The sequence below is a fragment of the Hippopotamus amphibius genome, chromosome 7 (assembly GCF_030028045.1).
Source record: "Hippopotamus amphibius kiboko isolate mHipAmp2 chromosome 7, mHipAmp2.hap2, whole genome shotgun sequence".
In the NCBI taxonomy this organism is placed as follows: domain Eukaryota; kingdom Metazoa; phylum Chordata; class Mammalia; order Artiodactyla; family Hippopotamidae; genus Hippopotamus; species Hippopotamus amphibius.
This window is the reverse complement of record NC_080192.1, coordinates 113614140-113628021: the sequence shown is the minus strand read 5'-3', so window position 1 is coordinate 113628021 and position 13882 is coordinate 113614140. Positions and strand designations below refer to the sequence as shown.

The following is a 13882-nucleotide window of genomic DNA, read 5'->3' as shown; positions in this document are numbered from 1 at the left end:
CATTAAACATTAAATGAGAACACAGGTATAAAGCATTTTATACTTGAAAGTACTCTAGCTAATATATTTTTAAGCACTCTAGCTATTATAGAGGTATGAAATAACCTCCTTCACTAGACTAGAAGACACCTTTTCCAACTCATAGCCTTCTCTTCTCCTGCAGCATTTAGTCTGTTGATTGGCACTGAGTCCACTACACACTACGCACAACACCCACTATTCTAATGACGATGACAAAACAGTTCCAAAGTTGCAACCTCCAAAAGCCACAAGATACAGGTGGGAGAAAAATGTCAGAACTATGAGACTGACTCAGATCAAGACTCTAAAGGACTAGTTTTCAAAAACTACATATCCATAAGCACAAATTAAGAAACCACGCATATACGAAAATTCAGAATGTCAATCCACAAAATTGGTTTTGTGTTTCTAAATACCTAAGTGAGATATCACAAATGTCATTTTATTCCTTGCCAAAAAAGCAAGAGATGTGCTTCTTAGATAATTTAGCAATGATCTAAAAAGGGCTAAAATGAAAGTGTTACACACACACAGTAAATGCTCAATATATACTCTAGTTACTTTTACTGATGCCCAAAAAGGCTTTTTAGAGTGATTTAGAGTTTACAAAGAGCATTCTTGTTTAATCCTCAAAACCAACCTTTTCAGAGAGGTTACTCATCCCACTTACAGCTGAGTAGATTCATGAAAGTAAGCCAAGTAGTCACTGGCAGAATTGTGACTAAATTTATGTCCTTCAAGTTTAGGTTGTGACTTTCTTGTCTTTTGTTGTTGAGATTTTACAAAGACGAAGCTGATTTCAGCCTCTGCATAGGCATATTCTCCTTTAAATGATTTTTAATCTTAAGTAGGTAGTAAGTATGTCATGGTTCCAAAATACCATTCATTATACTTGTTTCCCTAAGTGAAATAAAATAGATGAGCTCTGTCCTCTATCTGGGTCTTATGAAAAAATAAGCATCTGCTTCTGAGAGGACAGATGTGGAATAAGAAACCAGTGAAAAACTCATTCTGTTCTGAGGGACAGATATTGAAGGCTGTCAAGCTGAACACTGGCCCAGACTGGAGCTACTATATCTGGGGTTCCATCCATGACATTAACCCAGTGCCCTGAAATCCAGTCTTATTTTCAAGCTCACTCCAGAGCAGGATAGAGAGGAACCTCTGTAACCGGACCATTGGCCAGGAGTCACAAACATCAAGCCACTATAAGTCACGTCAGATGAAAGGGAAAACAGGCCAGGGCAGAGCAGTCATCTACTCTGGGAAGGGGTAGAGGAGTCAGGGCTGGCAAGACCTTTCTTCAAAGCACTAAATTAATCTGATTCATGTAAGCTGTAAAATATGGAGGTTAGCCCATTAATGCTATTCTGTTAACAGACTTCAAGTCCAGCACTGGTTCCACAATTCAGGCTACCTTAAGAGAAGTACCAAAGCACCAGAAGGAATATGTAAAACCCAGCTTGAGGGGAAAAAAGCACAGAAAGACTACTCACTAAGAGTATTTCTCTTTAATATTTATTCAAAATTGTTTTAGGCTTCTTAAAAATCCGTACGTCTAGAAATCTATCACCTACCTTATATTGCTGTAAAGAAACGGAAGGGTGCTGTTTGGTTAACTCATTCTCTGGTTCATGTTTGGATTTACTTTGCTGCAGTTTATAAAGTACCTGAGAACTTTCCTGTATCCTACAAAACAACTTTGAGAAAAAGAAAAATGAAGCATATATGAGCCACATTAACCTTAAACGTCAGCCTGAAAGGCAAAGGAAGAACTTTCTAAGTTCTTTAGACTAAACTTCAGGCAAGGGGAGTATTGGTTTTCAAACTCTTACTATTTACATAGTGTTTCTTTTTGAAAGAAAATTAACATTTACATTTTAAAACCAAAAACCAAATATTAATGCAAATCAGAATGCACAGTCATTAAGCCACAGTTCTCCCACTTCCTTTAGGTCAGGATGAACCTAGAGATGATATACTCACTTCTACTCTCTACCAACTCTTCACCCCAGAAACATGTCAGGTGATTAACTCAAGCTGAATTATTCAATAATGACCATGTCTCGAGGTACTTAAAGAAACAATAAAAACACAAGGAGATTCTTCCTCCTCTTACCAAAGTTTTCTTAAAATACCTTATACCCTGAAAACTCTAGCGCTAGATTTTTTTTTCTTTCTTTCAAAAAAAGAGTTCAAGGTTGATTTATTAAACCAAAATGAAAGGACTTTTCACTGTCGGTTTTAATCCCAAATGTAAACTTTATGGAATCACAGAACAGACAGTTCACAGAAGGGCCACGAAGAACTATGGTAGTACAATTCCATGACCCTTATTCCCACACTCTCCCCAAACCTGGGCTGTTTGTAAAAATAATTTCCAGAGCAAAGTTCACTACTTTCCTATACTTTGTGAAGAAAAATGTTACCTTTTTAAGAAGAGAACAAATCTGCTGCCGCATTCCTGGAGACTGACTGCTAAGATTGTACGTGATAAAGAACTGAATCCACTGCATTTCTTCTGTGGAAACGACTTCTGTGCTCCGATTGCTTTCACAAAGCAAGCCTAAAGTATCGATCCGTACCTAAAATACACCAAGCAATAAAATGTTAATTTTTCAATGAAATAAGCAAAGCCTAAACCACTTGACATGTTTAATTATTTACGCAGGCTATGGGGGGAGGGGGGTAAACCTCAGTTTACCCATATGTACTTCAGAAAGGTTCCATTATCCCAAAGATCCTGTGGTTATTTCCTATAAAATTATCTTATTAAATGTGTAAATTGGGTATTTATAGAAGCCAAAAATCTTAAAGATTCTTATTCCACAGTTATGCTCAACTTCATTCTTTTTTCTCAGTGACCACTCTGCCCCAGGACCACATCACGTCACTTTCCCATTAGTGTCATGAACATCTCTCTGGTTTCTTTTTGCTCCCACTCTGGAAACTCATCTCTGTTTCCATTCATGCCACTTCCTGGCTGAAGGCAGAGTGGCTCTGGTTCCCAGTTACCAACTGGATAAAATCTGAAGTCTTCACCCTAGCATTGGAGGATTCCATAAAATATTCCACTTCTGCCAAACAATGTCCTTAGTCACCCCCAGTCCTTGTTTCCTGTGTCCTTCCATTTTGAGTAGGCGCCAGTGCTTGCCCTCCTCGGATCACATTTATCACTTTCCTACTCAACCACCACCTATACTCAGATCAATCCCTTCTTCTAAGCCTCCCAAGTCCCTATGCATAAAGGTACACTTGTATCTGTATTGTCTTCTAAGAGTTTCCAGTTGTCTTAATGCAGGTTTTCTTATTCCCTCAACTAAGCTTTAAGTAGCCTAAGTGCAATGTCTACATTCTTCCCTTTCTATTCATCCTTCTTATGGAGCCCTTAAAACAGTGCTGGGCATTATGTAGGAGCTGCTATATCACACTGCTAAATGAATAAATGAATCAGGGATCTACCACATGTACGAATTCCCAGTTACCTTGTTTACTTACTTGGCAGTGCTGATGAATTAAGCCTTGCTTTATTCTTGCACTGGACACAAGGTCCCTCCAGGCATCAGTTGCAGACTGAAGATGTCCATGAGCTCTAGCTGTTCGCAGACAAGCCATCAAAGCTCCCAGAGCCCCTTTGCTGTCATAAGACCCTAAGGATGGAAAAGATTACTCTTGTCTCAAAAGCATACTAACAAAGACCACCACGGTGCTATTTAACAACTACAATTCGCATGGGTCCGATTAACATTATACTTCAAGAAATAAAAATCATATTTTAAGCTAAATTCTAACATGAATTAGTGTTCCTATTATAAAATCATTATTTAAAAGGACTCAATAGTTCTTATAGCAATAATTTCAGTAAGCATAATCCACTTGTTAACTTAAAGAAATCATAATTTTTGGCTGCTATTTTTACCTTTTCCTTGACAGTTAGAAAATAAACCAGCAAGTCAATCAGGAAAAAAATCAAGTGGAGAAATATTTAAAACAATAAAAATAACTAAAATGACTTTCAGCTGAAAATAGGAAAAACACTTCAGAGGCTAAAGACCATTATTTCTCTAAAACAAACACTGAACCTCTCTGCATACTTTTCAGGTACTGTTTCTTAGTAAAGAAGATAAAAAGTGGATCACAAAGAACTTGATGCTTTCAGAGGCCAGGACATCAGCCGTTACTAGGGGACAGGGAGCTCTGGCTCACAGGACACCTTGATTTAAAATAAAGACTGCCTACGTAACTGATTCACTATGTTGTACAGCAGAAACTAACACAACATTGTAAAGCAATTATACTCCACTAAAAAAAATAAAATAAAATGTTTACAGATAACACACACAAATAAAATAAAATAAAATAAAATAAAATAAAATAAAATAAAATAAAATAAAATAAAATACTCCCTAGCTTCAGAACAGATTCATGGATCCTTTAGATGGCTTCTCAAAAATGCAAGGATGATTATTGTTAAAAATTATAAACAAGGCTCATTTTGTGTACAGGAATCAAATTTTCCAGCTATCTCATGGTTATTCCTTGAAGTATTGAAAGTTTTTAACTCAAATTTTAGTTTGAAATATTCTTATAGTGTGATGTAGGGTACCACACTCCTGCTTTGTTAAACAGAATAATTTTAAGATTTACAGGATGAGTCAGGATCACCGTCTTATATATTAATTATTAAATTATGCTTCAGTGCAGTGATTCTTTCAAGGTTACTGAGTTTCACTGGGATGGTTTATGCAAATGACCAGAAAGAGCTTCTTCCTGAGGTCATGTCCCTAGATTTGTTATCTCTTTCCCAGAGACAAACACTTGCTACTGCCAATTTACCTGTCTTTTTTTTAAATTTACCTGTCTTTAACCTTGCCTAAAACAATTTTTAATTACTATTCCAATCACTTGAATAAGCAAATTACATAAAACACACAAACATTTACTCCAGTCTGACAACCAAATAATAAAAATTTAGTAAAATGAATTAAAACCTAGTAATAAAGGAAAGCTTGTAATCATAACTGGAATCAATTCTTAGCTTGTAGAAATGACTTCAGCCAAAAAATTCTATTCAGGTAGGTACAGGAACATTCATTTCAATCCAAAATTTCTATCTTTAATATCATCCTTTACTATTTATAGAAGTGGTAATATTTAATCTGCCTAGGTAAATATACTTAAGCATCCTAACTAGAAATTATCGAAACAAAAAAATTCATTTTCTTACCAGTTTTAATATCAGCAGAAGTCTGAAGAATCTTTACCATGTAGCTTAAGCTTTCAGGGTTGCAATTCAATAATTTTGGCAAGTAATAATCAATCACGTAAGATTTTTGATCCAGATTTCCTTCACACAGTATAAAAAGGAGAGGAGAAACCCAAGTCTCATGCCACTTGTCAATCCAAGTACTGTCGACAGTCTGAGATTTCAAACGACTCTTATGATTTTTAAACATGGTTTCCAAGAGGTCACTTGCATAAGGCACCAAGGACTGGTCCCCCATCACCTCTAAGATTTGCGATGGAATAGTTTTAGCTAATGCCAAAATATGTTCAATTCCTATATAATCTACTAAACAACCAAGGCATGTGTACTTTCCTTTACTATGCCATTCCAATCGCAGAAGACTCTCAGTTAGTTCAAAAATGAAACCATCAGCAGCCAAATCTGAACTTGACTCTTCTAGAGTGAGCTGGTGCATCTGAAGAATATTTCTGAATATGATTTTGGTTTGGTGTCTCAAAGCATCCAATGGATGTTCCCAGTGGGTATACACATATTCCAAAAGTCTCCTAACCACATCTGAATTCCCATTCAGACTGTCCTTTAGGCTTGGGGAACTTGACTCAAGGACTTGTATAGCTGAATTAGTCCAAGATGCCAAAATTCTAGACAGAAACATTTCCAGAGTTGACTCCTTGATCCTGAAGAAAAATGAGTCATGTTATTTTATACTGACTAGTAAAAGGAACTTCATTTTATAATCACTTAGACTTTAGAAATATCAATATAAAACATAAAGAATTATCAGAAAATTGAATTATTAAATTTACAACAAAAAATTACAAAGCCAAAACAGATCTCAAATTTGCATATGAATCTTTCCATTTTGTAAAAACTAATCCAAAAAAGGACACAGGGAAACTTTTGGGGGTGATGGAAATGTTCATTATTTTGATTGAGATGATGGTTTCACAAGTGTTCTAAAATATACTAAGGGGCTAGGAAATATTAGAGGGAATGCGGCTTCTTTTTGGGGTAATGAAAATATTCTAAAGTTGACTGTGGTGATAGCTGCACAAATGTATACATATTACTAAATATATACACATTTACATACTAAATATATATGCTAAAATATATATATATACTATATTTAGTAAATACATACACTAAAAAATTTGAATCGCATGCTTTAAATAGGTGAATTATATGGTATGTATATCTCAATAAAGCCATCATAAAATAAACAATGAAGAATAAAATTTTAAATTACTTTAAAGTGTGCACAACCTACATCAAAAAGCACAGCATACAATCCAATGAAGTCAGAGGCCTCGTTACATTTCTGGCTTAGGTACTTAAAAGCAATATGCTATTAGGTAAGCATTTACTTTTCTAAGCTTCACTTTACTCATTCAACAGATCAGCTTTTCTATCCTATCTATCAGACATGTGAGGATCACACTGAACTACCTACACTGAAGTTATTTATAAACTCTGAAGTGTTATACATATAGATATGTTTATAATTTTTTTTAAATGCTTGCCTTAAAGATTGAATGCCAAAATTAATTTTACAAGTGTTCACTACAGGTTAACCTACACCAGTAGTTTCTCTCTCTCCCCCATCATCCCATCTTCTCCTGTTCTACTTTCACACCCACCTCATTCCCTACACATACCTGCCTTTTAATTTAAGATTATCCTGACCACTTTTCATTGAATTACTAAGTAAGCTGGCTCAGCTGCCATCTTTTAAACATCTGACAAGTAAAGCAAAATATGAGACAAAACTCACTGTGAACTCAAGCTGAACAAAACACGCACAGTATCCAAGAGCAGGGCCTCCCCACTAGGGCCCATCCTCCCATTCTGCCAGTCCAACATGGTGAGTGTCCCCTGACACAGGAATAAGAGAGCTGACTGGGAGACATCAGCACAGCAAAGGCTCCTGCAACAGTCCAAAAGCCACTCGGGGACACTGGTGCAGTCCACTGAACAGAGAAGCAAGCTACTAATCTGGAAAAATAGGACACAGCTGATCACATTAAAGCCTCTAAAACTTTCCAGAGATACTTCAAAATATAAATCCAAAATTCTCTTTCCCCTGAAACATCCTAGGAAAAAGAACTGAATCTAAAGGTGAAAAAGCCACAAGTGTTAAAATTATTATAACAAGAGGGAAAAAACTGAATCTAAATACATGAACCATTTTGCTGGTTTGAATGTACTGGGAGAGCACACACACTGCCACCTGCAGGTGGATGAGCTTATTAACTAATGTTTTTTCAGAAGTGATTTGAGAAATTACAATTTTTAATTTTATCCAATGATAATTACTTTGTATGAGCTCATAAAATGGTATACATCTATTTTGCATAAAGTCATTTTGCTCTTAGCAAACAACTAAAATAAGTTCCTAGCTAATACAGTAGGGGGAAAAAACCCTGCTAGTACTAAATACAAGAATTGTATTACCAACTTATACTTTCCATATAATCAAATTCACTGAACAACTGATTCTAGTACAATATTTGGGTTATTCTTAATAAAAATAACATTTACCAAAAAGTTATTACTGTATAGATCTATATATTAATCTCTATAATTTTAATATTACAAACACCTTTTATGATACTGAGATGGAACTGAACAAACAACACTAGAATAAAACAAGGATATACACTCAAAAATGTTGATAATGATTATCTTTGTGAGATGGATTTACAGGTGAATATTACTGTCTTCTTTCTGCTTTATCCAAATTTTTGAAACTGTCACTTATTTTAAGTGAAAAAGGTCATTAGAAAGATTCTCACTACACAAAAAAATTTTTTTTAATTCACTTCTTTAAAAATATTTTTAAAACACATGTCTAACTATCAATAAACTACAATTCTAAAAAGGAGATGCACTTACCAAATCAGGAATCTTTTCAGGTGGATGAAACATAGTCTTAATAAAAAGAATAACAGCTAATCCAGATGTACTCTGAATTGTCTGTAAGAGGTCATCTATTTGACAAAAAAGCAGAAAGCATGTATTAAATGATGATGGATACTGTGGTACAGGAGAAAGAGGAGATGCTGCGGGGTCGAACAGTCCTGAGTGCAATTTCTAGCTTGACCACTTCCTAGATGAACAGGCCTCGGTTAAGTTATTTAACTTCCCAGGGATTCAGCTTTCTCTTCTGTAAAATGGGAAAAATATAACTCCTATCTGACACAGCTGTTGTAAGGTTGAAATAAATAATGAACATAAAGGCTTTTATGCCCAGCACACAAATAATCAATGTGATTCCGTTCTTTCTCCTCTTAACATCCATTCTCTCCTCCTCGCCATCTACTGCCTCCCAGCATATCTAGCAGCAATACCACCCGTCCCCTCCCTTCCACTGGTGCCTCTGCATCCCAACCCCCATGTACATTACTTTTTCTTAAAGTGATTTCAGGGCTTGTGTAAAGTGCTAATTACAAACTTTGCTCTCACTGGCACTGTACCCAATGTAACCAAACAATCTTGGCTTACCATCTTCTTTTTGTTTTCTATTAGCCTCTGGTTTATGAGAAAGTAAACAAAATAACACAGTGAATTATTCAACTTGGGGTAAGAATTATGAATAGCTGCTAAAAACTGTCTTCCAAAAACCTATTCTGCTCTTTATCCCTGTTAACAAACTGTGACTTTGACTGGGACCTCCATGTGCCCAGCCGAAGACAGAATATCTGTTTCCTCAATCTTCGTTGCAACTAACGGAATGGTATGAGGATTCAGGCCAATAGGATGTAAGCAGAAATCTTTTGGTTATTTTTGTTCTTCCAGATTAAAGGTAAAAATGCAATTGGTCCTCCTTCCTGCGCTGAACACAAAGAGGTCTAGAGATAGAGTAGTCATATAGTAACCATGAAACAACAAACATATGGATGAAAGCCTACATGCTGAAGATGACAAATGAGAAAGGCAGAACTATCTGGGTTTCAGACTGCCTACAGTAGTTCTGGATCACCTGCCTTTGAATTTATCCTTATGTGGGGAGTCGCATTTAATTAAATCCTTGAAGTTCAGTGTTCTGTTATTTACAGCTAAGCACTTTACTGAATACACGAAGCATTAAAATCCTAGGGAAGAATAGCATTGATTGGGTGCCATCAACTTTTCAGAAAAGAGGTTGCCTCACATTAAAATCATGTCCTCTCTGCATTTTACCAAGGAAAGTCTTTTTCTTTTTTTAATTTATAAATTCCTATTTTAAAATGCAAATATCTACTGAAAACATGCTCGTAAATTATGCCTTAATAAAAGTAGCTTTGTTTTCCTTTTAATACCTATCTGAGACCCTAGGCAAAAAAAAAAGAAAAAAGAAAGAAAAGAAAAATACTAATGACAATATAGTTAGGACTTTCACTAATTACCAGGGTTAAAAACACATAAACAATGAGATACTATTTTTTTCCCATCAGCCTAGCAAAATCAGCGTCAGTTACTGTTTGTTTTTTTACAAACAAGAGCTATGAACAGAGCCCATTAATGTTTTTTAATTAAGTTAATATTCATACATACATTACCACAAAGAATAGGAGGTAAAGGGTGAAAAGGTAATATAGCTTTTTATGTAGATACTTACATGTTAAGTATAACTTTTTTGCTAATCTTATTGTAATATAAAACACAGATACAGAAAAGCATCCAAAACAAATGTATAGCTTAATGAATTACTGGAAGGAGAACACCCTTGTACCCACCATCCAAAGCAAGAAACAGAACTTGGCCACTGAGCGCAGGAGGCTCATCAATGTGCCTCACCCCAATCACAAGTCCCCCTCTCTCACCCTGAGTAAGCATTATCCTGACTTGCAAAGTGATGACTGCCTTATTTTTAAATAGTTTTATTAATCAAATATACATCCCTAAACAATAGTTTAATCTTGTCCATTTAAAACAAGTGATATGTCCTTTAATCTACAGCTGCCCCGTCCTTTTTTTTTTTATAAATTTATTTATTTAGTTATTTAGTTATTTATTTTATTGGCTGTGTTGGGTCTTTTTTGGTATGCGTGGGCTTTCTTTTTAGTTATGGTAAGTGGGGGCTACTCTTCGTTGTGGTGCGCGGGCTCCTTATTGCTGTGGCTTCTCTTGTTGTGGAGCACGGGCTCTAGGCACATGGGCTTCAGTAGTTGCGGCACATGGGCTCAACAGTTGTGGCTCACGGGCTCTAAAGCGCAGGCTGAGCAGTTGTGGCGCAAAGGCTTAGTTGCTCCGCGGCATGTGGGATCTTCCTGGAGCAGGGATCGAACCCATGTGCCCTGCATTGGCAGGTGGATTCTCAACCACTGCGCCACCTAGGAAGCCCCCTCTGTCCTTTTTATTATAATTTCAGCTGAAGAACTCTGGCCTTTTAACCTGTAGAGTTTCCCACAATCTGGATGTTTGTTTACTCCTAGTGCAGTTCAACATGTTCTCCTGTCCTCTGTAATTCCTGCAAACTGGCAGGTGACCTATAGATGGGGTCAGTCTCAAGTTCAATCCCTTTAGGAAGGCTACAAGTGGTAAAAGCAAGACTCAAAAGCAAGAGGCACTTGTTGTCTGGTTGTCTGTTTCTGTAATGTTAGCAGCTGTTGATGCTGAATGCCCACCTCAAGTCACTGGGGGTTACAAAATGGTGATATTCTAACATTTCATTTTAACTTCTTATTTGAAATACTTCTATAAAAAGACACTTCCTCTCATTAACTACTTGGTTTCCTGGTGGTACAGTTCATAAGGACAGAAGCAACATGAGCTATAAGGAGGAGTAATGACCAGCCCCACAATGACCACTGTCATTATCTGAAGGTAACACCTGCTGCTAAGGAGGAAGGCAGGGATTACACTAACTTTTCCAGATCTTACCTCCAAATTTGGACATTTCTCAAGAGTTTTCTTTTGCTTTTTAAAGTCTGTGGCTTTTCAACACTAAGATTGTTAGATTTCCTTCTTTGTTTAAAATCCACACATGACACATGCACGTGTACACACACACACACACACACACACACACATATTTAGAAAAGTCCTTCAGTGTTATCCCTTGTTGAATTGTAATCCAGGACCTTTCCCCACTTTGAGGGGCTGGGGGAAAGGAAGTTCAATATCTCAGTTAAGTATCAAGTATTTCATACTATTAGCAGTGAAAACTGACTGACACAATTATAATCATCATTTGTATGTTTTACACTTACCATTGCTTAAAAACTTGGTAAAAATACTCAGCAATCCACACATACTTTGCCATGTAGGAGAACTCTTCAAATGAAGTCTCTGGAAATCTGGTACTTTCTGAACTAACATCACTGAAACTCTAATACCTACCAACAAGTCATTCATCAACTGTGTTTGAACAATGTGATTTCCAGCCAGTTTGCTACAACAAAGAAAAGACATTATTACAAAAGAAAAGTCAAATGAAGATATCACCTTTTCTAGTTCTCTCCAAAATAATTCCTCAGTCAAAGGGCCAAAATCAATTTTAGATTATAATCATCATTTATGCCTCTCTCTTCCATTCCCATAAATATTCCAATTATGTAGACATTTATTGCAAACTTTCAACACTCAACTTACCTCAAAATTTTCCCTTTTTCTCAGCTAATGACTAACCTCACTTCTTCTTTTTAGAGTAAAAATAACAAATTAAGAATAAATGGTGTAGCCACTGTGGAAAACAGCATGGAGGTTCCTCAGAAAACTAAAAGTAGAGTTGCCATATGATCCAGCAATCCCACTCCTGGGCATATATCCAGGCAAAACTATAATTCAAAAAGATACATGCACCCCTATGTTCATAGCAGCACTATTTACAATAGCCAAGACAGGGAAACAACCTAAATGTCCACTGACAGATGAATGGATAAATAAGATGTAGGTAAATATATACAATGGAATACTATTCAGCCATAAAAAAGAATAAAATAATGCCATTTGCAGCAACATGGATGCAACTAGAGACTATCATACTAAGTGAAGTAAGTCAGAAAGAGAAAAACAAGTTCCATATGATATCACTTATATGTGGAATTAAAATATGACACAGGGACTTCCCTGGTGGTACAGTGGTTGAGAGTCTGCCTGCCAAGGCAGGGGATACAGGTTCGATCTCTGGTCTGGGAGGATCCCACATGCCAAGGAGTAACTAGGCCTGTGCACAACTACTTAGCCTGCGCTCTAGAGCCTGCGAGCCACAACTACTGAGCCTGCATGCCACAACTATTGAAGCCTGCGCTCCTAGAGTCCATGCTCCACAACAAGAGAAGCCACTGCAATGAGAAGCCTGCACGCTGCAATGAGAAGCCCCGCTTGCTGCAACTAGAGAAAGCTCATGCTTAGCAACAAAGACCCAATGCAGCCAATAAATAAATTTATTAAAAAAATATGACACAAATGAACCTATAGAAACAGAATCAGGGACATAAAGAATAGACGCGTGGTTGCCAAGGGGGAAGGGGCACGGGAGAGGGATAGATAGGGAGTTTGGGATTAGCAGATACAAACTGGTATATATAGACTGGATAAACAACAAGGTCCTACTGTATAGCACACAGAACTATATTCAATACCCTGTGATAAACCATAATGGAAAAAAATATGAAAAACAATGTATATATATGTATAACTGAGTCATTTTACTGTAGAGCAGTAATTAACACAACTTTATAGTGTTAATTAAATATAAATCAACTATACCTTCAACTTAAAAAAAAAAAGAATAAATGACACAATTTCTAAATCTGAATATTCCCTAACCTTGTAACTTCCTTGACCTGGCTTCCAAGATGCCAGGCACTCTTAGAATTTTCCTCCTATTTCACTGATGTCGCACCTTCTCAGACACCTTGGCTAGTTCATTCTCTTCTCCTTGACGTCTTTAAGTTAGAGCTCACCACAGCTCAGTCCTTATCCCTTCTGTTGATCTAATTCATTGCCTTGATGCTAAGTTCATCTAGTTCCCAAGCTTTAAATTATAGTCTATATGCTGACAATTCCCCAATTTTCATCTCCAGCCCAGAGCTCTCTTTCCAATTCCAGACTTGCGTGTGCCACTTCCTACTCAAAACCTTCACCTGGATGTCTAACAGACATCTCAGACTACGTGAACTTATCCACAACTCCACACCAGCTCCACCTGCTAGGATCTCTATCCTACAAAATCTCTGCAATCATCCTCGACTCCCCTCCCCCTTGTCCCATCTATAATAAAATCCTGTTGGCTCTACCTTCAAAATATATCTAGAATCAGACCACTTCCACTGCCACTCCTGGCCTGAGCCACTCTCCTCTCACCCTTGCATTACTATTACTGTAATAGCCTCCTAACTGGTCTCCCAGCTCCTCTCCTTGTTCCTCTCAGCCTATTCTCCACATAGCAGAACACAAGAGTGATGATGATATTAAAAAAAAAAGTCAGGGCAAATACTTTGCGGGTTCCTCAAAAAGTTAAACATAGAATTACTATATGATCTGGCAACTCTACTCCTAGATATATACTCAAAGGAACTGAAAGTAGAGACCCAAACAGATACTCGTATACCAATGCTTACAGCAGCATTATTCACATTAGCCAAAAGGTAGAAACAACCTAAATGTCCATCCACAAATGAATGG

At 36.8% G+C, this 13882-nt stretch overlaps 1 protein-coding gene across 5 annotated transcripts in view; it reads right to left on the bottom strand.

The window, feature by feature from the left end:
- Positions 1-13882, bottom strand: part of THADA (THADA armadillo repeat containing) — a 323481-nt gene that overhangs the window by 290359 nt on the left and 19240 nt on the right. For all 5 annotated transcript variants that reach the window (XM_057740678.1, XM_057740683.1, XM_057740680.1 and 2 more), the window contains exons 8-14: positions 11464-11645; positions 8165-8259; positions 7044-7264; positions 5249-5946; positions 3520-3671; positions 2451-2606; positions 1599-1721 (exon numbers count right to left, since the gene is read on the bottom strand). In XM_057740678.1, the coding sequence (XP_057596661.1) occupies positions 1599-1721; positions 2451-2606; positions 3520-3671; positions 5249-5946; positions 7044-7264; positions 8165-8259; positions 11464-11645 (1627 nt within the window). The remainder of the gene's footprint in view (positions 1-1598; positions 1722-2450; positions 2607-3519; positions 3672-5248; positions 5947-7043; positions 7265-8164; positions 8260-11463; positions 11646-13882) is intronic.